Raw genomic sequence first — 27,373 nt, 5'->3', positions numbered from 1 at the left:
GTGAATAGTACAGATTACTAGATTTTTACAATTAAGTTAAGACATTAAGTAAAGTTAACTGAAAAGTGTTAGAATCACTGTTGGATTTATTGAAATGAAGTATACTCAGTGAGTATGTTGTTTCGAACGCAGCCCATGTCTGCATACAAAACAGCGCAGAAATTGGAGGACCAGGAAGCAGTTTTTCTTTCATTTTCATCTGTGGGTGTGGTTGCAAGACAGTTGAAAATACGAGAAAGGAAGATCTAGATTCATTTTGTGGAGAAACCCGATGCTGTAAGGTAAACTACTGCTTTTTTTCGATCCAATAACAAAATACTATAGCATAATTTCTGCAGTGATTAACCTAACATCGTAAATCTAGCCAAGTTTTTATTATTTTTATTAAAAAACAACAGCATGTATTTATAGCACTATTCTTTGTTAAGGCTGCACGATATTGAAGAAAATTGCGATATGCGAAATCATTAAATAATGCGATATTCGATATGCGATACGATAATGCTTAAAGTGTGTAAAATAAACTTAAATTATCTTTAAAATATATTTAAAATTATATAACCTAATTATTTTTGTGACAAGAAAACATCCCTACAACTTCTGAAAGCGAACAGCAGTGTTTTACTGTAGCATACGTGATGGAAAGAAGTGTTATTTTAAAATCAGTGCGTAAACCACAGGGTTTAGGGGTTCAGGAAGGCCTACATTAGGTTTATTTAACAACAGAAACCGAATAATCAAATGCAAAAATAAAACACTGCTTAGTTTTCACTGTATGAATTAAATATATGATTATTATTAAAGCTACAAAAGTTTGGCCTATTCAGCCAAGAGCAGTGAGTGATTTTCTCTTCGTCTTTTGTTTTTTCTTTCCTTATTTTGAAGAAATTTCCTTTCCACTGAAGAAAGAAAGCCATGGACATCTTGGATGGCATTGGGGTGAGTAAATTATCAGGAAATTTTCATTTTGAGGTGAACTAATCCTTTAAAAACGCCTTTCCAAACACATAACTGTGTCTAAAATATTAATTTAGATTATGAAGTATTACAATTTAATTCCTGCATCCCTCATGTGGTAGCTCTAGTGAAGAGGGTGTGCTCCTACAGTTGAGTGTTGTTCCTTTTGCTATTATGACTGTGCTTTGTGTGTTGTTCTTGAGTTCTTTCTCCATCTTACTTTCACTTTTACTGGAAACTCGCCCACTCTTGTCAATGTTCAAAAGCTAGCTTGTTGCCTCGCTGCCATTTTAGGCAATGACTTTGCACTCTGCAGGCAGTGTTTATGCAGTTATTCTAAGTTTTCTCTGTAATATGTCTCTTTGGTTGTCAGTGCCAGGCATTGCTTCCCAGGTGAAAAAGACGTACTGTTAAATGTATTAAAAATGCATTAAAGTATATTTGTATTGTACTAAAAACATACTCAAGTACATTTTTTATATATTTAATAGTACGTCTTTTTCACCTGGGTTAGATTGTAATGTTTACATTAAACGTATGTTTCACACATAGCCTCATAGTACAGGAGCAGCACACGTTATAATGCTGCGCTTGCAGTGCGTAACTGATCCACAGCTGTCTACCACAAACACATACTCACTTTTTTTCTTTTTTTTCAAATCCAGAAGTTATCAGCAACTTTTATTTAAAAAAAAAAAAAAAAAGTTTTGTCAGCATTGCGATTTTCTTTGTACACATACTGTACACTCTTTAATAGACGTTTTCACGTTTAAACACAATTTAAACAATGTATTATTCAATGCATTACTTCTATAGATTTATATATTAAGTTGCTCAAGCAAGTGGTAAAATATTTAACCATGTAGGGGGAGACCGGGGACAGTTGCAACATGGGTATGGTTGCAACATGTCATTTTTCTCCAATCAGAAACAAGCTAGAGTGATGAAACTCATACTGCACATGCACAGTTAGACCCTCCCCCCACTAAGAAGACAGTAGACATATTCAACATCTGCTGCTGCATTTATTGAACAAAACATGTTTTGGAGGTATGAAAGTAAATTTTTTCATGAAATATATTTTTGTCATACTGTCCTGACATTTTGTATGAATTAATCAAAACTTACTTAGTTTGAATTATTGTTTTGTTGACTTCTAAGTGACATGGTTAGCATATGTCTGTCATAAGTCTAGTCTGTGTTTCTGTCTTGTTTCATGTTTAGCAGCTCCCAGTTATGTTTATTAGTCTTCCCAGGTGCTTCCTATTAGCCACACCCCCTTGTTATCTTGTTTAGCTTGTTTGCCCTTGTATTTAAGCCTGTGTGTCTAGTTCAGTCTTTGTCAATCCTTAATGTTTGTTTGCTGGTTGTTCTGTTCCTGCGCCTTGTTTCCTGAGTCTGAGTTTGTGTAATAACGAAATACTGCAAATGGATCCTACTCCCTCATCTGCTTCAACCACACGTGACAGAGTCAAAGTCAGTGTGTCTAGCAGGCACATGATGTTCTGTCATGGCTGATAGGGTTGGGGACGGTTGCAACGAGTTTTAAATTGCATGTTTAATAAAAGTTTGATGCATTGCAAATTGTTCAATTCTTCCTGTCTGACACTGAAATATGGAGGGATTGAATAGCATCTGTAACACATGCACACTGAATCTATGTAGGCCTATGTTCTACACATGAACAAACAAAACTCAATAACTGTTATTTGATAAATATGACTAAATAAATAAATTATAGGCTACAATAATATTATTGAAATAAATAATACTATTATAGTAGGCCTAAAACAGTTAATATTTTCAGAATTCTATGCTCATTGAGACAAAAAGCTTAAGTTAATTAGTGAAATTTAAGGTATTTTTAACATGTTGCAACCGTCCCTGGGTTGTGTTGCAACTGTCCCCTGGGTTGGGGTCAGTTGCAACATCTGGCTTCTTCCATTCAAATAAATACTGTGAACGATATGTCATATGTAATCATCTTTAAATGGTATGGGTAATTAGCAGACAGATGCAAGTTTAATATACAAATTTGGTTGGTCTAGTCCAAATAGTCTCTGAGTAACTGAGGGAAATGCAAAAAGTGTTGCAACTGTCCCCGGTCTCATAGGCCTATAGGCTACTTATATTAAAATCGCAAACATTTTAAATTAAAACTTAAAATTGACAAAAACAGCCGACTCTCATGCCTTTTCTTTTGCATTTAAATTGTAATACAATAAATCTTGCATGTCACAAAGAACTTGTTTTTCCACCTCCACGAATGAGACGAGTGTTGTTCATTATGTCGCCTTGTTGAGGTAAATTGTAGTTTTCCTTGCTTTACCCCGGTCTTAAAGTAAAAAGATTACTGTGAAAAATAGTAGTATTTAATTAAATACATTTATGGTGAGATTACAAAATTTTGATTTAATTAAATGCATTTATGGTGAGATTATTATATGTTCATGTCAATCTGTGTTCATTTTGACCACGAACCATGCGCTGTCACTTTAATTCTATAGTATGTCCCAAAATACTATAGGTGACCTGATCCAGCAAAATGAGTCACAGTGACCCAAATTTCAAAACTGATATTTTGGTATTACTGGAAAGAGGAGACCATAAGCTTTCAAATGATATCCTAGTCAAAGTCATACCTTGAATGGTTGTAAATATATACACATTTGAATTATGGTCGTCTGCCCACTTTTTCCAATTGAAAACCTGAGAAAATCGCTTTTAAAGTTTTTTGCCCGTTTTTTGTTGATATCTTTCAAAATCCATTGCATTTAAAGGGATGAACTATTTATTGTACAGCCTAATTTGACCAAAGACATTAATATATGCTATTATGCCAGGCTGAAGCTCAAATTATTTTAAAGTTTTTATTTGAATAAATAATTTAAAAGGCACTTTTACAAACATTTACTAAAATCTGAAAGATTGAACAGAGGTGCTACAGTTTTGCTTGAGAGAGGGTGTGTGTGTGTGTGTGTGTGTGTGTGTGTGTGTGTGTGTGTGTGTGTGTGTCTGTCTGTGTGTGTCTCTCTCTCTCTCTGTGTGTGTGTGTGTGTGTGTGTGTGTGTGTGTGTGAGAGAGAGAGAGAAATTGAGAGAGGCAGAGAGACAAGGAAACAGAGAACAAATAATGTTAGCCTATGCAATCATATCTTTGTGTAGGCTAGTTGACAATAACAGTGTAACATATTCATAACGGATATACCAACAGTTAAATATTGGGTTAAAATAAATCAAACACATTGTAATGGATTCTCCTTGCAGATAAATACACTCACAAAATAATTGCACTCACTCACATTCATACACGATAAATCATCAGAGGATGACACGTCTCCAGATCCAAAACAATCACTGACTAGCCTTAGCCATTCTTGATGACCAGCAGCAGAGCTTAGGTTAGAAGCCTCAAGTGAGTTCAACGCTTTTGGCGACTTTTTGGAGACTTTGCTCTCTTTTGACAGCGACATTTCTCAAATTAATAATATTTAATCTTTCTGAGGAGATCTGCTAGCTTGTTTACACAGAGCGCCGCGAGTCTGACAGGAGGATGACTGGACCAATCGCGTGCCGGTCAGTCGAAATGGGGCTTCCCATTGACAAATGATCAGCATTTGTGTACATTTCTAAGCTTTTTGATTGGTTCTATACAACGTGTAACACCATATTTGGAGAGCAGAGACGTTTCAGGGGATACCCGGGAAATGCTCAGAGGTGACGAGAGGAGTTGAGAAAAGCAATATTAATTTCCAGCGAATTTAGTAAAACTTTGTAAACTTTAATAGTCATTTAAATACCTTTACTCAATTATCTGGACTACGAAACTTTAGGAGATTATTTTTGAATGTCTGTTCTTTGAAATTTAGCACAAAAAAAAAAAAAAAAAAAAAAAAATATTTCATTGTTTTTCCACATAAACGGCCCATATCTTAAAATGGAACGTTGCGACTTCCGACTCATTTCGCCAGATCGGGTCACATAGTATTCCTATAGTATTCCTATAGGATTACTATAATATTTTGTCACAAAATACTACAAGATTCCTATAGTTGTTTTTCATAAGGGATGTCTCATTCACATTAGCGTTATCAGCTGAAGGCTCGCTTGAAAGGCCAATCGCGAACCTATGGAGTAGTTCGAGGTCTACACTCAAAACAGACTGCAGTCTGTGAGTTAGGGATAACTGTCAGCACAGTCCCTCGGCAACTTCGTACTACTGATCACCGTTTTACAAAAGGATTAATAGTTTGGAGTGAGCATACGTACAATTGGTAAGTGACAAGGTTTTATGGAGTTATAGTATGCAACATAAGTTGATTGAGTTATAGGCTAATGTTACCGCTACAGCTGCCGCGATGTCTTACCTGGAGATTCAACCAAATAACAAAATATGTCTGGAAACGACACCTCCGGCCATTTGGTTGGGTCATTGACCCAGTTTTTAATTAAATAAGGGCAATCATAACCTATTGCAGTTAATTTTGCAATGTACCGTTGCCGGTCGGCAGGCGTCAATGACTCGCAATATGACATTTTTGTCATTCAAATACACACGATGGTCGCGGTGTTTTCCCCCACGCCGACTCCACCCTCGCCACGCCCCCAACTATGACTAGATGCCGACTGTATGTATAGCCTACGCACCGCACTGGAACGCATAGCCAGACCGCATTCGCGTGCAGTGTGAAAGCTCTAAACATGGATGCGAAAAGAAAAAAAAATTCCGCACCGCATACGCTGCAAACGGAGTATGTGTTACTCAACATTAAACATCGTTTTATTGTCTTTTATTGTTTGAAATTCTTGTTGTTTTGTGTTTTTTACTATTGGTTTTCTTTTGTACTTGTACAGCACTTTGGTCAGCTTCGGTTGATTTTAAATTGTGCTTTATAAAAAATAAAAATAAAAAAAAATATATTGTATTGTTTTGTATTGTACTCAGAAAACACCAATTGAACTAGCGAGGTACTATTCTACTCCCCTTCTCCCAGTCCCCACCTCACCACAGGGGGTGGAGCCTTCCCATATTAAACTTGAGCATTTAATTACAGTTCCCCAACGCCAAATTAATAAAATACAACATTGACATTAACACATCCTTATCTGCAACACAGCAACATTTTGAACACGTTAGAATATGATTTAGCTTTGTTTCATTTTTGCAGTGCCAGCCCAAGCCTTTTGGGGGCCTTAAGCAGAATTTGATTTGGGGGCCCACTCCCACCACGCGGAGTCACCTGTGCTTTACGATTATTGACACAAATGTCACGCTATAATGTTACATTCTAAATTAATACAATGAGGTTATGTATTAATACAAAATAAATACTTAATAAAAAAATAGATACTTAAAAAAGTTTTAACTTTTTCTTTACTCTTTTACTAACTCTTTTAAACTTTTGAAAACAAACTGTCACAAAAGTGCTCTTCGTTTCGGAGTCACACTTGTTATCTTCCCGGTCAAAAGTGACCGGACACCTAAAAATGAAACTTTCTCCATCCCAGTAAAACCAATGCAATTTATTTTTGTTCAATAATATTTGTTCTTTTTAATTTTGTATTTTGAGAAGAATTTGATGTTACTTATTAATATTTATGCAATATTTATGGTCAATTTTTGCCATTGAAATTAATATTTTTTTTTTTTTTTTAATTTTTCAAAATATTTCTTAAATTATTGCAGTATTTCTGATTAATATAGAGACTAGGCTTTTTAAATCCTTTTTTTTTTTAAGTCAGATTAGCGCCATCTGTTGATAAAAAATTAAACATTACATGTTATTGCATGGGTTTACCACTAGATGCCGTATAGCTCTCTATGGAGAGGCTTGTGAATTCTCTAGTTGTTTTTGGAACAAATTACTTACTTTTAAGATGTGGATTTGAGGGATTTGAATGTATTTTTTTTAGAAATTCTCAAAAATGCTTTATCACAGCTTATTATTATTTATATTATTATTTTTAAACATTATATTAATTATTTTAATAATTTTAATAATAATTGTGTGTGTATATATATATATATATATATATATATATATATACACATTATAATTATTAATTATGTTATGTTTTTCACTATTGATGTTTTAGAGTTTCACCCCTTCATTGCTGAGCACTTTATTTTTCTGCATCATGGCCGATTTGTATAGATTTTTTGTGTTTTTGTCAATTTCCCATTCATTTCCTATGGTCAGTAATTTTTGACCGAAGAGCAAAAGTGTGACTAAAACTTTTTTACGACCATTTAGCCTGCTCGAATCATGCCTTACATTTTTTTGTGTGTTCACATACCTAATGCCATACAAGTCACAGAGTTTCGTAACATTCCGTTAAAGATGTGATTTTTAAAAATTCAAAACAGATTTATTTTTAATCACAATTGGTGTGTATGTGTATAAAAGTGTGTTTGTGTGTGGGTGGGTGTGTCTGTTTTGCACTCTTGATGTTTTAGAGTGTCATCCCTTCATTGTTGAGCACTTTTTTCTGGGGGTTAAATGGGTTCAGGATTTTTTGTGTTTATTAAAGTTCGAGGAACAAACACAGTCTCTATATTATGATATCTAGGTAAAAGAGGTATGTGTTCTAAAGTCATAATTATCTGACAAGCTTTATATAAAAAAGCTTTACTTACTTTAAGGGATAGTTCACCCAAAAATGAAAATTCTGTCATTAAATACTCACCTTCATGTTGTTCAAAAGCTGTAAGACTTTCACTCATAAAACACAAATAAAGATGTTTACGATGAAATCTGAGAGCTTTCTGTCCCTCCGGTTTAGCATTCTAGTTCAAATTTTCTGAAGAGACTCGATCGCTTTATATGATAAAAGATTGAATTTAGGCTTTTATTCACATATAAACATTGATCAGCGAACATAAAAAGAAGCTCAACCAAACAACCGTGCAGCGTAACACAAGAATGAACCTCATTGGTTCTTTGCAGAAGCTCAAACGAGCTGCATAACACATGAGAATGAACCTCATTTGTTCATATGGAAACTCAAACGTGCTGTGTTACATGAGAATGAACCTCATTGGTTCTTGAGGAAGCTCAAACGTGCTGCGTAACACAAGAATAAACCTCATTAGTTCTTGCGGTAACACAAACGTCCTGCGTAACACATGAGATTGAACCTCATTTGTTCTTGCAGAAGCTCAAACGTGCTGCGTAACACTCAAGAATGAACCTCATTGTTTCTTGAGGAAGCTCAAACGTGCTGCTTAACACACGAGAATGAACTTCATTAGTTCTTGAGGAAGCACAAACATGCTGTGTAACACAAGAATAAACCTCATTGGTTCTTGTAAAAGCTCAAACGTGCTGCATAATACACAAGAATACCACATTGGTTCTTGCAGAAGCTCAAGAATGTTCAGAATGTGCAGAAGTTCAAACGTGCTGCGTAACACAAGACTGAACCTCATTGGTTCTTGCAGAAGCTTAAACGTGCTGCGTAACACGAGAATGAACCTCACTGGTTCTTACAGAAGCTCAAACGTGCTGCGTAACAATAAAAAACCTCACTGGTTCTTGCTGAATCTCAAACGTGCTGCGTAACACAAGAATGAACCTCATTGGTTCTTACAGAAGCTCAAAGTGCTGTGTAAAACAAGAATGAATCTCATTGGTTCTTGCAGAAGGTCAAATGTGCTGCGTGACACGAGAATGAACCTCATTGGTTCTCGCACATCAAACAAACCTGCTGGTAAAACTTTATTTCGATAGTCCACTTTAGACATTCTACTGACTATAAGTAACTTATAGTCACTTATAAGTGACATGTTGCAACTACATGTCAACTAACTGTCATTAGAGTATTAGTAGACTGTATGCTTAATATTTGCTAACACTTTATTTTGATAGTTCCCCAACAGATATTCTACTGACTATAAGTAACTTGGCAACTACAAGTCAACTTATTCTACTAACTCGAACCCTAACACCTAACCATAACCTAACAGTCTACTGATAGTCTACTACAGTCTACTAATACTCTAACGAGAGTTAGTTGACATGTAGTTGAAAAGTTACTTATAGTTAGTAGAATGTCTAAAGTGGACTATCGAAATAAAGTGGAACCAATCTGCTTAAGCTTCCGTTTACCGCAACTGGTGTGTGAGTTCATGAATGTTTATATGTGAATAAAAGCCTAAACTCAATCTGTATAAAACGATTGTGTCTCTTCAGAAAAATGTGACTAAACCACTCAATTCATATGGATTATTTTTACAATGTCTTTATGAACTTTTTGATGTGTCAAAGTGGTAATTGTGTAGCTGTCAACTGAGGGACAGAAAGCTCTCAGATTTCATCAAAAGGTCCTTCATTCGTGTTCTGAAGATAACAAAGGTCTTACGGGTTTGGAACGACATAAAGGTGAGTAATTAATGAAAGTATTTTCATTTTTGGGTGAACTAACTCTTTAAAGGAGAACTCCGGTCAATTTTAACATTGAGCAAATTTTTTTTAAAATTTGGAGTGCTGTCAATACAGAGAACAACGACAAAAATCGGTGTTGCCTACACCGTGTTATCCTCTTTTTAAAATTTGCACCCTATTGACTTCAATGGGGCATATTTTAAACCTGCTTTTACCCTCTTAACATCCTTGATGTGTCATTACAAGTGCACAGGTCATGTGAGTGATTCCTTTAGAGTTAACACGGGTGAATCTGACTGCAGTAGATGTGAAAGATATGAATAAAAATTATGTTAATTCAGCCAGCGCACATACCTGTATTTACATCCTGTTTTCGGTTGAAGTCCAAAGTAGTCGATTGTCGAGTTCACGCGCATTTGTTTAGTTAGCTATGATCACGCGCGTGAACTCGACAATCGACTACTTTGGACTTCAACCGAAAACAGGATGTAAATACAGGTATGAGCGCTGGCCGAATTAACTTTCCACAACGAATTATGCCCCATTGAAGTCAATAGGGTGCAAATTTTAAAAAGAGGATAACACGGTGTAGGCAACACCGATTTTTGTCGTTGTTCTCTGTACTGACAGCACTCCAAATTTACAAAAAAATGAGCTCAGTGTTAAAATTGACCGGAGTTCTCCTTTAATTACTTACAAATTACAACTCTACCTCGATAAAATTGTACTCAGCATAATATTTTTTAACAATCTGTACTTTATTAGAGTATTCTAACACAAGGCACTCTGCCAAAAGTGTGTCTGCATGTCTTTGTTTGAATTATTAAATTGATAACTGATTCCTTTTATTTAAGTGCCACTCCATATGCTGTGAAAGTGTAGGCCGATAGTGTATAAAGGGAAATGGAGAGTTTGTGGAATGTAATGGTTTGCACCGCAGACAGATATTTGAGGTATATATGTTGCCACTGTTTTAAGTTGTGTATGTTTGCAGTTTATAAATCCGTTTTGGTCTTCTTTCTACAGCAGAGTAACTTTGGCATCACTATCCAACTTTTGACTTTTTGACGCCCATCATTCTTCATGAATTGTGCCACGTAAGTACTTTGTTCATTCTCTAGTGGAATCTCTAGTAAGTAGTCTTGATTCTTGTCTCACTGGAACTTGGCCATTACTGTCTCTTCTAAGCAGTGACTGCACCACAAAAGCTACAGGTCAGTGCTATTAAAAGAGTTGGTGGAAAAAATTTAAATGGAAAAATAAAGCCACATAGATTTTTTGCTTTGTACACACAATAAGCATGTTTTGATTCAACACCTACAATGTTCTTTTGAGAAATGACACAACTATTGTGACTTGAGTGACAAAAAGAGAACCGTTTGACTTTGCATTTCATGGGTGAGAAAACAAACCCACTCTTATCACTATCAAATCCATTTAACACAAAAATGTAAGTATTTTGTATATGTGTGTGTGTGTGTGTGTGTGTGTGTGTGTGTGTGTGTGTGTGTGTGTGTGTGTGTGTGTGTGAGAGAGAGAGAAAGGAATAGAGTGCTGGACAGTAACTGATATTTTCCCACAGTATGCTACCTCAAACACGCAGGATAAATTATGTTTTCTTGTGAACAGATACATACCAGTCAGTGGCTGAGCATAAAGAAAAAATGGAAACTCAGGCTTATGGGCAGGAACCTGGAAAAAAGGAAAAACATGGCAAGTTACCTAAACATAAGTGCAACTGAACTTTCTTGATTTATTGATAAGACGTACATTGTGAGTATTTTGTAGTGTTAAAAAAGTAGTCATTCTAATGGTAACCATTGAAAATGAATGATACTAACAACAAAGCCTTTAAATGGAACCAACGGGTATTAAGACTTGTATGGCTTAATATAATGTAAATTATGTATCTTACTGAAATATGTAATAGAAAACCCATGAAAGATTTACATTATTTAAAAAATCCACATCGTTTTATACATATTTTGGACAATGCGGGGCGCCATTTTAGGTGCGCAGTGCATTCTGCGTTGATGATGTCAAATGGTTGCACTCAGTGAGTTACTGGCGCTACCTGTTGCTATTTTGACCGCAACACAACTCGGAATACACAACTCAGAAAATAAAATACTGATACAATGCCACATTGTGCTGCTTTTGGTTGTAATTTTCAGTCGAAGGGCAACAAGAGAAGCGATGCAAGTCTTCACTGCTTTCAAGTTTATTCACAGAGGAACCTGGCGATTGTCTGTGTTACTGCATCAATCATAATTGGAGAACATTGTACACTAACTGACTGTAGTGAAACTGAAAATGATATTATGCTGGCTACCGATAAGGGGAGTGCTGTTGCTTTGGTCCTCTTAGATCTCAGCTCAGCATTTGATATGGTCGATCATAAAATTCTTATCTCTCGATTGGAAAATTATGTAGGCATTCAAGGCCCTGTTTTGGGCTGTCTGTTCATTTCTAACAAATAGGAAGTTTTCTGTATGTATTGGAAAAAACTTCCTCAGCAGCACATATTTCCTATGGTGTTCCGCAGGGATCTATTCTTGCTCCAACACTGTTTTCTTTATACTTACTGCCATTGGGCAGTATCTTTTTCAAATATGGAGTTTCATTTCACTTATATGCTGATGACACCCAATTCTAAATCCCATTTAAACACAATGATTAAAGTTCTATAGAGATCCTGTTTGTGTGTTTACAGGCAGTGAAATCAAGGTTTACATACAATTTTTTGGCCTTAAATGAGAAAACTGAAGTAGTATTGTTTGGACCAAGTGATTTTTATGACTTCTGTGATCTGGACCTTGGAGACTTAAGTTCCCATGTTACTCCATGTGCAAAAAATCTAGGTGTTTTGTTTGATTCAGGTCTTAAGTTTGATAAACAAATTAATTCTGTTCTTAAATCATGTTTCTTTCATCTACAACGTCTCACAAAAGTTAAAACCTTTCTTTCTCCAAGAAAGAACTTTGAGATAGTTATCCATGCGTTCATTACTTCACACCTTGATTACTGCAACTCACTTTATTATGGAGTTAACCATTCATCTATCAAGCATCTACAAATGGTTCAAAATGCTGCGGCCAGGCTGTTTACTGGTAGTCGAAAATTCGATTCCATTTTCTCACATTTTAACTTCTCTGCACTAGCTACTGGTCAAATCGAGAATTGTATTTAAAATTTTAGTTTAGCGCTAAAATTTAGCACCAGGCTATCTATCTGACATACTCACTTAGGGCCACTTAAGTCACTTAGGTCTGGCAACCTTGGATTGCTCTCTGTCCGTAGATCTAGGCTAAAACATTGAGGAGACCGAACTTTAGCGATAGCAAGCGCCAAGGCCTAAACTATGGAATAGCCTACTGGTATCGATTCAATCTGTGCCATCACTCTCCATTATTATATCAAAGCTTAAAATATATTTTCTTAATTTTCATTTTCAATTAATTACTTAGTTTTGTGTTTGTTATTTTATAGATTATAATCTGTTCTGTTTTTATTGGAGTATAATGATCTGTATAGCACGTTGGTCAACCCTGCGTTGTTTTTAAATGTGCTTTATAAATTAATAAATAATGAAATGAAATTAAATTAAATGAAACTGACAAATTGTCAGGGTCTTCCACAAACAAGCTTTAACTTTCTCCTTCAGTGGCTACGGCGTCATGACAAGCGTCAGCATGTTTACATCCTGCCAGGATGGCATCTAGCGTTTCTTGTCTGTGCTGTTTCTCAGTGCGTATTTCATTCGATATCCTGGGATGTTAAGACTCCTTGTGGGGAAAAATCAATGGTTCAGCATTTGGTTTAAGCCTACGTTTATATCCATCGCCACCTGTAAGCTCTTTCAGTAGCTGTGGTCTACTAAAAGCCTCAGAGGCATCAGGGATAAAGTGGAGAGAACAAAGACACAGGTCTTTAGGTAGTTTTATACGTCCACGGGCATCTTCCCATTCTTTTCTCGTCTTCTTATCGCTAGGCAAGCAGCGAAGACTTGCATTGCTTCTCTTGTTGCCCTTTGACTGGAAATTACAACCAAAAGCCACACAATGTGGCATCGTATCAGTATTTTATTTTCCAAGTTGTGTATTCCGAGTTGTGTTGCAGTAAAAATAGCAACAGGTAGAGCCAGTAGCTCACCGACTGCAACCATTTCACATCATTGACGTAGAATGCACTGCGGACCTAAAATAATGGACTATGGACTGTGGACTGTTGGTGTGACGGCGCTGCAACGGTGGTCGCAATCTCCATAGAGCATTTCCTCCTGTTCATAACAGCCCTAAAAGAGCTTTTCTGCACAGCTGTACTGCGGCCTTTTCCCATGTGTGCTTCAGCACTTTAAGAGAGCTACATTTCCTTGAAAGAGCAAACACGGGTGTGACATTGCATCTTTTTAAAAATGTCATTCCAACCGTGTGTTTTTTTTACATTTCTTCATATGTTTATTTATGTATTTATTTATTATTATGTCAGCTTTGGCATTCCATAGGATGTATGCATTGTGATGATTTCTCACTGAGAAAGCTCCGCTTTTGGCTGGTGCTCTTCATGAGTGAAGAGAGTCAAGCCGCTGAGGCAGCACGCAACTTACAGCCATGGGGATCTCAGAAGGAGCTGCTTTAGGAGCATGAGCAAGTTCTCCTCACTTCTCCCCCTAGCTCTGCTGTCCCCGAGCCTGAAACAGAAGCCCTTCTTGGCAGCTTCTTCTGTGGAAAATGAGGACTCATTGCTCGCTCATAATTCTGACAATTTAGAAAGTGAGGAGTCAGTAGAGACAGACATGTGTAAAAAATCAGTTTCCTGCTCCATGCAGCAGAATGCCGAATACGATGAGCTAGTGGAGTTTATGACTCGCGCTACAGTCAGACTGAGCTTGGAATGGTCCGGCTTGAAGCACGAGATCGCAAGCAGCCGCTTAGACGCGTGATATCTGCGCAGTCAAAAGCACACTGCTCCTGTGAGCCTTCCATTTCTTCCAGACCTTGCACACTGAGGTGTCAGGTTTGTGGAAACATCCATTCTCTGCTCGCCTGGCCTATTCTACTTCAAGTTATTCTAAAGTAGAGGGGCTGAGTGGGGTTATGGAAGGATGCCATGGGTGGAGAGAAATTTAGCAAGTTGTCTTTCCCCAGGGACATCCTCATCGATGAAGGCTTCTGCTTTGCCCTCTAAGCCATGTCAGATGACATCGAGGTTCGTGGGTAAATCGTATTCGGCGGCTGGTCAGACTGGCAGAGCTTTGTATACTATATGATGTTTTATTGACAAAGTTCAGGAGGAGCAGGTTTAAATGATCAATCCAATCAACTCATCATCAGCAATTACCACATCTAATCATATCAGCATGAGAGGAAGCCTATACACAGTCGACTCACCTACATTCCTTGACAGTTTTCAGCATCCCTCCACCACCCTGACTTCTCACTCTTGGCTTGTTCATATTACAGCTAGGAATATGGGGGGAGTACTCTGGGTTCAGGCCAAATACCGAGCTTAGAGCCCTCTCCTTGAATGGCATGCCAAATACGCATACTGTCCCATTTATTCTATCTGACTTGTTTGTAAATGTGAACTTGTATATTACAAGTCTACCAGACAGATCTGCTTAAGGACCTGGATCAGGGGGAAGGATTATCCCCTGAGGCGGTCTCCAAACTGTGCATAGCCATGGATTTAGCTCTCCATGCTACCAGGCAGGTGGCTCGTTCCCTTGGACGATCAATGGCTCCTCTAGTGGCAGAGGAGAGGCATCTGTGGCTTAATTTGTGAGACATCATGGAGTATGACAAAGTGATCCTCTTGGATGCCCCAGTCTCGCCTTCTGGACTGTTCGGCGCTACTGTTGAGATGGTATTGAACAGGTTTAGAGAGACACAGGCGCAGTAGGCCCAGTGGCGCAAAAAGTGGGTATGCGCTACATGCGGCGCATAGGAGCGCGCAGAACCAGGGGGGAGCCAAAGCGATGGTATTTTTTTTTTTTTTTTTTATCTCTACGTAGCTGCTTTTGTGCGTTTCTAAATAATTTCTGCATTTCCTCAATGTTATATAACTTTTTAGAGGACTAACAGGTTAGAGTAGGATATTCATAAGATTCCATCATATAATTTTGACATAGAGAGGGGGGGATAATATCGCGAGCAGGCGGGGGCGCCGTGAGCGCTGAGCGAGCCGGTACGAGTCGAAAAAGATGGATAAAGCAAAAAAGCTGTCAGGACTAAAAATAGAAAAAGAAAGAGGGAAAAGGAGATGGCATGTCAATTGATGCGCCAGCAGCTAAATAAGTGGATGGTCAAAGGCAACAGGTAGGATTTAAAGTGTGACGTCCACGCATGTAGGCTTCCCAGTGAGATTCCCGGTGGGCCGACGTGCTTCTTGGGCCAATACATCTAATAGGCTATTTTTTTATTTTTTTTTGTCTTTGTCTTAACGGCCCATAAAACTCGTACATCGGCGACTCATTCATTTTGTTTTGTTTTGCTTAATTGGCGGTGCTGGGGTAATGCCATTGTAATGCATTGGTCAAAAAAAAAAAAAAAAATTTTTTTTTTTACATTTTGCCCATTGGTTCTTTTCTTGATTGACACTGGGCTGGACCCAATCACATCTTTAATGTGAACAGTGGCGGAGCCAGAGGGGGGTCCGGGGTGGCACTGGACACCCCTGACATGCGATTGGCCACCCCGGGTGCCACCCCAAAATTTTATTTGCTACTGGCAGTTGCTGATGCTGATTTAAAAAAAAAAATTACGTTCGCCGGCAGCGCGGCGCGCGCGCAGTTTTCAAACGGACGAGCAGAGGATGAGAGATGGTTGCAAGATACCGAACTTCACCGAATAAGAAAACATCATATTTGAAGTAAGTTTTTAAGGTTTAGCATCAGGGTGGTTTGCTCCGAATAGCCTACATTAGGCCTAATACACGCATATGCAGTACCTTGCCGTGTGTACGTTACAGTATACAAATGTTCTAGCTAATGTGAGGATAGGAGATCAAAACGCAGGCAAAGAAGAGCAGAAACAAGTGATATCATAATGCGATCACTATAGGACTATGAAGCTTTATGGGTGTAGGGTGTTGATGGACTCGATCTACTGTGTTTTGATCATCATTATGAATCTGATCTAGATGTAGTCTTTGATAAAAATGCGATTTTCTCAGCTTTTTGCTCATGTTGCTTTTTATGAAACTTGCCAACATTCAAGTGTTGATAAAAAAAGACGCACAAAGCTAGAATAAAACAATTTTTTGTCTGTCCATTCTTTTGGTATGTTCAGATATTCATACAACAAAATATTCTGGGGTGCCATGAAATTGTGAAAATTACCAAAAACACCATTTTTTTTATAGGCTACTGCGAGAAAGAGTTAAGATAAAAATGTTGGTAATTGGATGATGATTAGAATATAAATATGATTGGAATCATATTTTAAATTTGTCATATTTTTGAACAGGGTCAATTAAACATGAAAAGAAAGGGAGAGATATCAGAGTACTTTTTAAATAAGCACAAACATAGTCCAGTCATTTTATGAAAAAAGGTTGAACAAATTGCAACAGAAGCAAACTCAAATAATTTTGTAGCCTCAATATGTCCTGAGTAAGGAAAAAAAGTCTAGAAGAATCCCATTAGGGGAACTGTTTCTGGGGATTCACTTTTTATTTTACCTTTTGTCCTTTGCATTCTCCTTACCATTGTCTCCTGTTCTTCCCTCAGACTCGTCCCCCAGAAACAGTCCCACAGACCCAGTCCCAAACCCAATCTCTTGCTTCTGTTGAGTTTGCTTCTGTTGCAATTTGTTCAAGGTTGACCCCCATTTTGGCTTAAAATGACTAACAGGCAGATCAGGTGCAAACAGACCCCAGCCCTTGCATCACCACTGGCTAGTCAGAGTCAGTGTGGTCAGACTTCAGGACCAGCAACAGGTCAGAGCATCTACCAGACACAGGCAGTCAATCACATACCCAATTCAGGAATTTAAGTTGAGATGATTTTGCCAGATTAAAAGGATAGTTCACCCAAAAATGAACACACACACAAAAAAAATTATATTTAGAAAGAATAATTATAAATTATTATAAAGAAAGAATTATGTTGTATTAAATCTTCCTAGGATAAGATTTTATATTGATGGGCAATACAATTGTTTACATTTTTCAAGTACAATTAAAAAAACAGTTGTTTTTTTTTGTAAATGTGAGTTTTTTTGTAAATAAACGCAGCAGTACATAATAGACACATGCTACGGTATCTTATCTCCTTGGTGCTTAAGCTTTGTTTTCTGCAAATATTTTGGATGTTCAACACTTATAGACACAAACAGAGTGACCCAATTCCTTCCATAAGCTTTTCCACTGTGTGTGTGTATGTGTGTGTACTGTGTACCCCCGAAAGTAGCAGTGGCCACCTCCTGGCCACCCCATGTATAAAACTCTAGTTCCGCCACTGAATGTGAAGTATAGAAATTAGTACAAAACTAATTATGAAAGTTTCCTTTATTTTTCAGTGCATTTGTTTTACAATATATGGCTATTACTATCATGGGATTAATATTATAACTATTATTATATAGTAGTGTAATGTAGACAGACAGTGTTACTAAAAAAGGTTTGAATTTTTCTTTGTTTAATTTGCACACTGAATATGGGTTGGAGCTTTTAATTTTGAACTCTCAAAGTGCACAAGATTGATGAATTCAACATTAAAAAGCACAACATTTTCTTACGGGGGAGCATGCCCCCGAAACCCCCTAGAGGGACAGGGGTACACTCAGCAGTGGATTCATCACTGTGAAGTATAGTTCAATTTTATTCATAAATGACCATTTTGTACTTATTTCATCTGTTAGCTATCACTCGTTCCTCACTTATTAGGCTACATGGCACAGTTATTTATTTCTTTGTTGTTGTTTTTTTTTGGGGGGGGGGCCGCCAAAATTGTTGCTGCATACCCCTCTGACACCGGGTTGTTGCGCCCCTGAGTAGGCCACCTTTGGGAAGTTCAATCCTTGCCTTGTTCTAAAGGGGAATAATCTCCTCCCTCCCCCCCTGAGGAGGGTGTTGGGGTACAAAAATTCTGCTTAAGAACAGAATAAAGTTCTCCTCCCTCCCCCAAAGAGGGAGCTGGGGTGCAGAAAATTGTTGTTAGAGGAGAATAATAATAATAATGAAAGGCGATGGCTGGCATCAAGTCGAGCTGGCGCTGCGTGTTTGGCTCCCTGAAAGTATATTCGGAAGTAAAGCGGACAGATGCTTGAGATGATCGGCTATGGTAATTATATTCTCTTCTGTCACCTTCCCCTGGTACCTGGGTATTAAGTGAGGTTATGATCCTTCCCATTGCAATGTTGGGCAGGGTGTTTCCACTCGCTGGCTAACTTTTTAGCTAACTCGCTGGCTAAAGTTCAGTGCCTAAAGTTCTAGATTATTTCTAGTCTCCAAGCAGGCATTGGTCAGCATTGCGTAGTTGGTATTGAAGTCCCCATTGCATCAGCTGGCATGGTGTTGAGTTCCCACGAAAGGGAACGTCTCAGGTTACGCATGTAACCATGTTTCCCTGATAGAGGAACAAGATGCTGCATCACGTTGCCATGCTTCGGGCGTGCATTTGAAGCTGATGATGTGTTTTCAGGTGCCCTTTTTATACACTGGGGAGCTCCCTGCGACATCATCACTGCATCCGCCATGATTGGCTAGTTGGTACAACACGTGCCTCAGACACCGAGTCATACGGGACGTGTCCCCATTGCGTCAGCTGACGCGGAGTCTCATTCCTCTCAGGGAACCATGGTTACATGCGTAACCTGAGACTTTTTTTTATTGTAAATTTATTTTAAATTAAACAAATCATTAATATTTATGAAAGAATAATGGTAAAATGCTCCATGATGTAAATTACGTTTATCTTTATTTTTAGGCAATATTCTTCAGCTGCAACATGATTGTAAGGTAAGGTAATAAATTTCAATGCAGGCATAATCATATATTATGTATTTGTTTAGCATTATAAAAAAACATACAGGTTTATTGACAGCATTTGTGGCATAATATTAATTATCACAACTTTACAGTTTTCTTCAAAAATAAAAAGATAAAATTGTTGCAACTAACTTTTACATTTATATCCAATCATTTAACTTCATTACATGTAAATCTGGTGAACAGTAACTGTTGCATAATAGTTAATGCCGCATAATGTACATTGAATCCTTAACATTACTTTAAGTATATTTGTCTAGATTTCTTTTAAAAATCTAATCATTCTCAAATCTAAATAAAATTTACTCAGGAAATTAACAGTTAATATGCCATTTACTTATTAAGCAGAGCGAAGACAGTGAGAAAAGAGAATTGGGAAAAGAACCACCCCAATGTGAAGACAAGGATCAGATCAATTTGGAAAGCATCGATAAGCTCTTTAGTAGACTCAAACTAAGTCGCGAAAACTCCTACAAACTGTCAAGAGACTTTTTGCAGGTAACTCCTCCACTACAAAGGCATGAACCTTGTAATGAGAAGAATCTGGTTCAAACTTATATACAAGGACTCCTAATGGCAGATTACACAGCAAGATACATTCCAATGGAAGAAGAAAAAAGTGAGGTGCTTAATACAAAAGGCGCCATGGTTTCTGATGTGCAAGGGGGTAATGCCTTTGAAAACATTTTCAAGAGGTCTGTGCATGTTGAAACAGGCAAAAGGCAGCCCATTCACCCAATGGACATCCAAATGGCAGTGTTTCTATGTGCAGATAATTTCCTTCGTCAGCTCATGGTAACAAAACTGTCACAATGTCAGTATGCTCTTCCTCTGCTTGTGCCTAATATATTTACCAAGGAGATTGAATGTCCCCTGTGGACCTTCAGGCAATTTAAGAAAAGCTGGAAGTCACACAAAGAAAACATCAGTAAAAACCAGACAATCTACAAGGCTGAGACACCTATGGTTGCCTTTTTTAGATTTTCAGCAGTTTCTTCATCCAAATCAGAATTAATGAACAACCTGATCAATGAACGCCATGCAACTTTCTTTCACAGACACTGCCGTGGAAGCAGCAAATCCCGCCTGCTGATGGATGGAGTTGTTGAGATCGCCTGGTACTGCCCTTCTGGAGAGAAAACTGATAAATTTAGAGACTGCATTGCCTTCTGTAATCTTCATGGCGATGCACAAGCTTATGACACACAGCTACAAATTCTGACTGATAAGTCCTCAATAAATGTAGTGCTTTTGCCAAATCTTGATAGCAGTGACAAAAGTATGAAAATAGTGGAAGAGCTCTACAACAGCACAAAGCCTCTCATTTGCCTTCTGACTGAAGATGACTCAGATGTTTTCAAGATGAAGGAAGGCAAATATACAATTGGCTTGAAAGGAAGAAATAGATCAGATGTATCAGAGGAACTTAGAAGAACCATCAATGAGTTTCTCTCTAAACCAGTTTTCAAACTTGAGAATATGGGTGAACATTCAGGAATCAAACTTGATGAGAATGATGATAAATGCAGGAGAGGAAAAGAGGCAGCAGAGAAAATGATGAGACTACTTGAGACAAAGGAAATGTCAGAAATCAAAGAAACATTTCTCCCTTGTCAGGGAAAACTGTGGCATGACTGGTGTCTAAAGAACAAAGAACTACATCGTCCTCAAGGGAACAACATTGAAATGCATAATTGCCGAAAACAAACAGAAATGTACAAAATCCGTGAGCAGCAGAAAAAAATTGGCCTCAGTGAATTTTCAAAATTGTTTATTGAAAAACTTAACTCCATAGATGCTACTGAGAAGATGTATTGCCTTAAATGGCTGGGGATCCTCCTGGATGAGTATACTTCAAAAGATCTCTGCAAGCTTCATCATGAGTATTATGAAACATGGTCAAAAGTGCTGGATTTGAAAAAGGAACATGATAAATCTGAGCAACTGACAACAGAACAGTCACAACTAGAGAAGCTATCTGAAAACCTGAATATAGCATCATTTGGCTTGGAGCACATATTAAGAGAGATTGGCCAGATATATGAATCACACATATCTGTGAGAAAGAAAAAAAGTTCTGAATATGAACTAGATGTCAGGTCTCTCCCGCGATTTGCTGCAGAGCTCATGATCTGTGGATACCCACTGGAGCTGATGGACGGTGATGCAGCTCACGTTCCTCTGATTTGGGTTCAAGCTGTTCTAGATGAACTTAACAAAATGCTGGGAGATCAAAAAGTCTTTGTGTTGTCAATTTTGGGTATTCAGAGCACTGGGAAATCCACCATGCTGAATGCCATGTTTGGACTGCAGTTTGCGGTCAGTGCTGGGAGGTGTACCAGAGGAGCCTTCATGCAGCTAGTCAAGGTGTCAGAAGAATTTAAAACCAAGTTAAACTTTGACTACATTATTGTTGTTGATACTGAGGGACTTCATGCTCTAGAGTTGGCTGGCAGGTCAACAAGACATCATGATAATGAAATGGCAACATTTGTAGTCGGTCTTGGAAACATGACTTTGATCAACATCTTTGGTGAGAATCCAGCTGAGATGCAGGACATCCTTCAGATTGTTGTTCAGGCTTTCTTGAGGATGAAAAAGGTACGACTGAATCCCAGCTGCATGTATGTGCATCAGAATGTTGGAGACATCACAGCGGGCGAGAAGAACATGGTAGGGAAAAGGCGCTTACAGGAGAAACTAGATGAGATGACTCAACTAGCTGCTAAAGAAGAAGTCTGTGGTGCAGAGTGTTTCAGTGACGTCATTGGATTTGATATAAAGACTGATGTGAGGTACTTTGCCCAGCTCTGGGAAGGTAACCCACCAATGGCTCCACCCAATCCAGGTTACAGTGAAAATGTGCAGGAGCTTAAGAACACAATTCTATCTCGTGCCTTACAATATAGTGGTTTAACACTGGCACAATTCAAAGATCGTATTGGAGACCTCTGGAACGCTCTTCTGAATGAAAACTTTGTTTTCAGCTTTAAGAATACTTTGGAAATTGCAACATACAGAAAATTAGAAGAGGAGTATGCAAAGTGGACCTGGAGTCTCAGAAGTGCCATGCTGGAGATTGAAGACAAATTGCACAATAGAATCAACAACAAGCAACTGCATAAAGTTGAGAGAAGTCATTTAGAAAATGAGATGGCAGAGACCAATGAAGAGGTAAAAAGGTCCATGAAGTGTTACTTTGAAGAACACAAAGAAAAGGAGATGTTGATTCAGTGGAGATCGAAATTTCAAGAGAAAATCCAGCACCTTCATTGGGAGCTTGTGAGGGATGCAAAAAGAAAACTAGAGAACATTATCTATCAAAAGAAAGCTCTCACTAAACTGGATGGAGAGAAAACTCTGCATGAGCGAAAACTCCTTGAGAAAAGCAAAGAGTTTGCATTCAGGCTCAAACAAAAAGGTTTTGATGAGAATGAGCTGGAGGTACAATTTGATAAAGTGTGGGAAATGTGGGTCTCTGAGTTGGCAGGGGATGTTCAACCTTTTGAAGAGCTTAACTTAGAAAGTGACATTATTACAATAATATCTGAAATTCATGAAAAAGCGCTTGTGCTTCACAGATTAAATAAATATGAACACATACATAAAACCACTGATTTCACCACATATGTAAATATCATGGGAAAATACTGGAAAAACACCAGTATTCTTCCACCAGAAGAACAAGAGTCAATAAAACAATTGGTGTACAGTATTTTTCATGAAACTGGGAAACAGGTGAAGTCAAAATTAGTTGTGAACACAGGCTACAACCCAAGCTACATTCAAGAAATTGCACAACTTGTAAAAATGAATGTAGGAAATCACAAGTGCAAACAAGTACAATATGAATTCAGGAAAGAGTTCACAGTTGATCTGACAATCAGCGCATGTAAGTGGGCAGGTGAGAAGTTTGCAGAGCTCCATCAGGTGTTCAGAAACAACAATGATCCTTTGATTTATTTAGAGAGAAAGAAACCAGAATACTACAGTGTGTTCCATGGATTCTGCAAAGGTGCAGAATCTGCTGCAATATTTGGAGCCTTGATTTGTAGTGAGCTGAAAAACCCCATTCTCCAGAGTGCCTACAACAAGGCTGCAAATGATCTAGCAGGAGAGATGCGGACAAATATTCCAGCATTCAAAGGCAACAGGTCAAACCTGGAGAAACACATTCTGAAAACTCTAGCAGAGGAGGAGGACTTTCAAAAGTTCATTCAGTACATACATTTACCGAGGAACCACTTTGAAGATTTCATTAAAGCTGAAGTGAAAGCATATATAACAGGGGAGAACTCCCCAACTCTTGCAATGATTAATGAGAACATCAAGAACAAGGGGCAATGTGTCATTAAGGCTGCTGAAAATGCAACAACTGAAGTCTCAAGGAAACATGGAGATGCCAATATGTGGCTGGAGATATTCTCAGACTGTCTGAAAGACGAGCTTGAATACAGTAAAGAACATCTCACTGGTAACTGCTGTCAGGACATCACTGACTTTGAACTTCTAAAAGAGGTTGTTAAAAAAGAACTTCAGCCCATCACAGAAGAGTCAAACAAATACTTAACAAAACCCTCTGATATTGAAATAAAAATGTTCAGGGAACCACCAGATGATATTTTAATTGAACATTTCTGCCAGTGCTGCTGGGTTCAGTGTCCCTTCTGTAAAGTTGTCTGTGTTAACACAATGGAGGACCATCTTGGAGATCACATTGCTCCCTTCCATCGTAACTGTGGGATGAGAGGGATGCTTTACAAGGGCACAGATAATCTTTGCCTGGAATTCTGCACATCTTCAGTGGCAAGTGAAACACAATTTTTTTACCCAGATATTCAAAAAGATGACACAGTTTTATGGAAGGAGTATAGAACAGCAGGTACGGATTTTGAGAAATGGAGCATCACGCCTGATGTCTCAGAGTTGCCATACTGGAAGTGGTTTGTGTGTCTATTCCAGAATGATTTGGAAAAGTATTATAACAAAACTTTCAGTGGTTATGGTAAGATTCCAAATGAATGGAGATCCTACACAAAGAAGCAAGCTTTGGAGAGTTTAGAAAAATACCTATAAGTTTAACTGGTGCCTTAGGCTACATTTTTTATTTAGTTTATTGCCAATAAGTTCTGTTGTTCTCACCACTTTGTGAAGGCCTTTATATGAAAAGATGTCATTATAATTAAATTAGTCAGATTTTTAGTTATTTTATATAATGATCATATGTGTGTAACATTAGTTTCCTTTGATGTTCAGGGTTTTTGATTGATCTATTGTTGTTGTTTTTATTACATAATTTAAGTCTACATAAGTTTTTGTCTTCTTTTTGTACCTGGAGTTTTTAGTAACATTGTTAACTTAACCATCATATTCATACTGATGAATCAGAAAAAAAATTAATTCTTGCTTATGTTTTATCATTTGCTTATGTTTTATCCTTTAATCATTATAGAACTTAAATATCATTTAATCAGATGTAATCAATCATATTTTAAGAAATCATTATTATCATGTTGATTTGTTTCTCATTACTATAATTTTCATGTGTTTACCATTTTTATCATTTGAAATGCATGTTTAATGCTTTTCTTTTATCAATCTTTATGCCTCAAATGTAGCTGATTGACTTAGGGTGAACTTTTATACTTGCTGTTTAGATGAGGTCAAAAGTCTATAAGTTTCCAATAGACAGACCACAAATGCTCGAATGTCTCAGAATAAAGTGGTAAACGAATTTTATCTTAGCAGAACATCTTGCAAAAGGGACATGTTGTGCAGTAGTTCTGTATTGTGTATTAAGATTAACAACTTTCTGACACATTTGGGGTAAGAGACAATGTGTGTACGGCCCCCCCTCCACGGTGTGAAACCACAAAAGAACAATATGTCTTTGTCTTTCGGGTTTGCTTGAATGAGATCGGAAAGAGGAACTTTTGCTGATAAGCATTGCATAAAAGGGAGATTATTTCCTGTACTGGTCAGTCTATCCTTTGGACTCCTTCGCAACCTGTCTTTTTAAAGAGAGATCTCTCAAACAAGTTGCTTATCTTTATGCAAGAATATTATACTCAGAGGGTTTGATTATATTTTACTTAGAAATATTAGAAGTGATTTTAACTGTTCATTTATGTTTCTTTATTAAACTTTTCATTCTGATTATGGATGAATTCATTTTACTCTTCATTAATTATTTGATGTTCTGCTGTTAAGAAATAAAATTTAACTTCATCATCTGACTGGATCTCCTCCCTGCATCATTATACCAATTAAATTATACTGCTTTTATTTTATTTTATACTGCTTTTTATTTTATTTTGCTAAAATAATTTTAATAAAACTGATTTTTTTTTTCTTGAGCTTTCTCTTAATGTAAATAATGTTCCTTAGAGTAAAATATTTACAGGACAAAAACAATTTTAAAGTATGATTTAGGTAATTTTGTTTGCACACTGTGTGGGAGTTTTTTTGTTGTTTGTTTGTTTGTTTTTTGCTATAATAACTGGCAGACTGTATATTATCGCATTGAAATTATTTATCTTACTTGTAGACTAGCTTAAAGCTTTTTGTCAATCAAGAAGATTAGAACCTAACTTCGGTGGGAAACAACAGGAGTATAAAATACTGATGTGTCATTAAACCCCGACGCCTAGAAGCCCAGAGCTGAGGATAAGAAACCCAGAGCTGAGGATAAGAAGCCCAGAGCTGAAGACAAGAAACCCCAAGCTGAAGACAAGGAGCCCCAAGGTGAAGACAAGAAGCCCAGAGCTGAAGAAAAGGAACCCCAAGGTGAAGACAAGAAACCCAGAGCTGAAGACAAGAAACCCCAAGGTGAAGACAAGAAGCCCAGAGCTAAGAACAAGAAGCCCAAAGCTGAGGACAAGAAACCCAGAGCTGAAGACTGCTAGAAACCCAGAGCTAAAGACAAGAAACCCCAAGCTGAGGACAAGAAACGCAGAGCTGAAGACAAGAAACCTTGTATTTGAGTTCTACTTGTTGAGTTTACAGGAAATGTGTTTAGAGTTGCAATAATAATAATAATAATCATGAAGTTTTATAATTATGACCTTTACCTTTTCAATAATTTACTATCATGGTAGGCTATAGACCTTTTACGCACTTCCGCATTTTTCGACCGGAAATATGTCAATGAAGTGTATTAGAACTTCCTGTTATTATAGTGGCAGATACGAAAAATGGCAGAGTCGAAGAGTTGCAGTTTCTGTTGTGTTCCAGGCTGTTCGTCTTCCAACCAAAAACAGCCCTACCTTTCATTTCATTCTTTTCCTGTGGATCCAAACCTTAAACCCAAATGGATACAGGTGATCTGAAGAGAGGAAGGGAATAGTTTTAATATAAAAACAGGTAGCACCTATGTCTGCAGCCGGCACTTCGCTCCGGATGATTACAGTGGTGGCTGTGTCGTTCGTCGCCTGAAGAGTGGTGTTGTCCCAAGCCTATTCCCTTGGAACAACTTTACTGCTCCATTGAGAAGGGAGTCAGTATATGACAGAACCTTCAAACGTCAGTCTATACAGCTATGCTGTGAAGATAGCAACATGGTGGCTAAGGCAGTAAGGATGGATCACGACTACGTGACACACCCACCTGCAGGTAAGATTGTTCATAATGTGTTTAGTTAATGCTAGTCAACTATGTGTACCATTATTGGATAAATGCATTTCTAACTGAACAACTTAATGTTTATAATATAAGCTGTTCACGAAATTCAACTAACGTTAGCCTACATCTGTAACTCTGTAACATAGTCTCATGCTGTCTAGCTGTAAGGGGCCAGAGATGGGCAGTAGGGGAGAGAGGGGCACAACCTAACGCTTTTTGACTTTCTCCATTTTTGTAAACCTACTTTGGGTTCAGAGTATTTATTTTTCCTAAATTAATTTTATAACACGACCATATAACAGTTTAAAATGTAATCTGATCTAAAAAAAAAAAAAAAAAAAGAAATCTTAAAATATTTTCTCAATAAAATACAATTATTAAGTGTTCATATAAAATAATGTATTTTTTTTAAATAATGTCCAT

At 37.5% G+C, this 27,373-nt stretch overlaps 1 protein-coding gene across 4 annotated transcripts; it reads left to right on the top strand.

Moving 5' to 3' along the window:
• The first annotated feature begins 201 nt into the window (after positions 1 to 201).
• LOC311085751 (interferon-induced very large GTPase 1) lies at positions 202 to 25,563 on the top strand. Of its 4 annotated transcripts, none has more exons than XM_084118371.1 (6): positions 202 to 281; positions 886 to 939; positions 10,367 to 10,437; positions 10,970 to 11,053; positions 19,269 to 19,300; positions 20,389 to 25,563. In XM_084118371.1, exons 4-6 carry the CDS (start codon positions 11,021 to 11,023, stop codon positions 24,404 to 24,406), a joined length of 4,083 nt encoding a protein of 1,360 aa, XP_083974497.1. In that variant the 5' UTR covers positions 202 to 281; positions 886 to 939; positions 10,367 to 10,437; positions 10,970 to 11,020; the 3' UTR covers positions 24,407 to 25,563. The 4 variants fall into 4 exon arrangements, with proteins under 4 accessions (XP_083974497.1, XP_083974496.1, XP_083974494.1 ...); XM_084118370.1 differs by having other exon boundaries at positions 19,679 to 25,563; XM_084118368.1 differs by having other exon boundaries at positions 19,676 to 25,563.
• Positions 25,564 to 27,373: the final 1,810 nt, after the last annotated feature.

This window comes from Abramis brama (genome assembly GCF_963993115.1).
Source record: "Abramis brama genome assembly, chromosome: 1".
In the NCBI taxonomy this organism is placed as follows: Eukaryota; Metazoa; Chordata; class Actinopteri; order Cypriniformes; family Leuciscidae; genus Abramis; species Abramis brama.
This window is presented reverse-complemented; position numbering and strand designations above follow the sequence as displayed.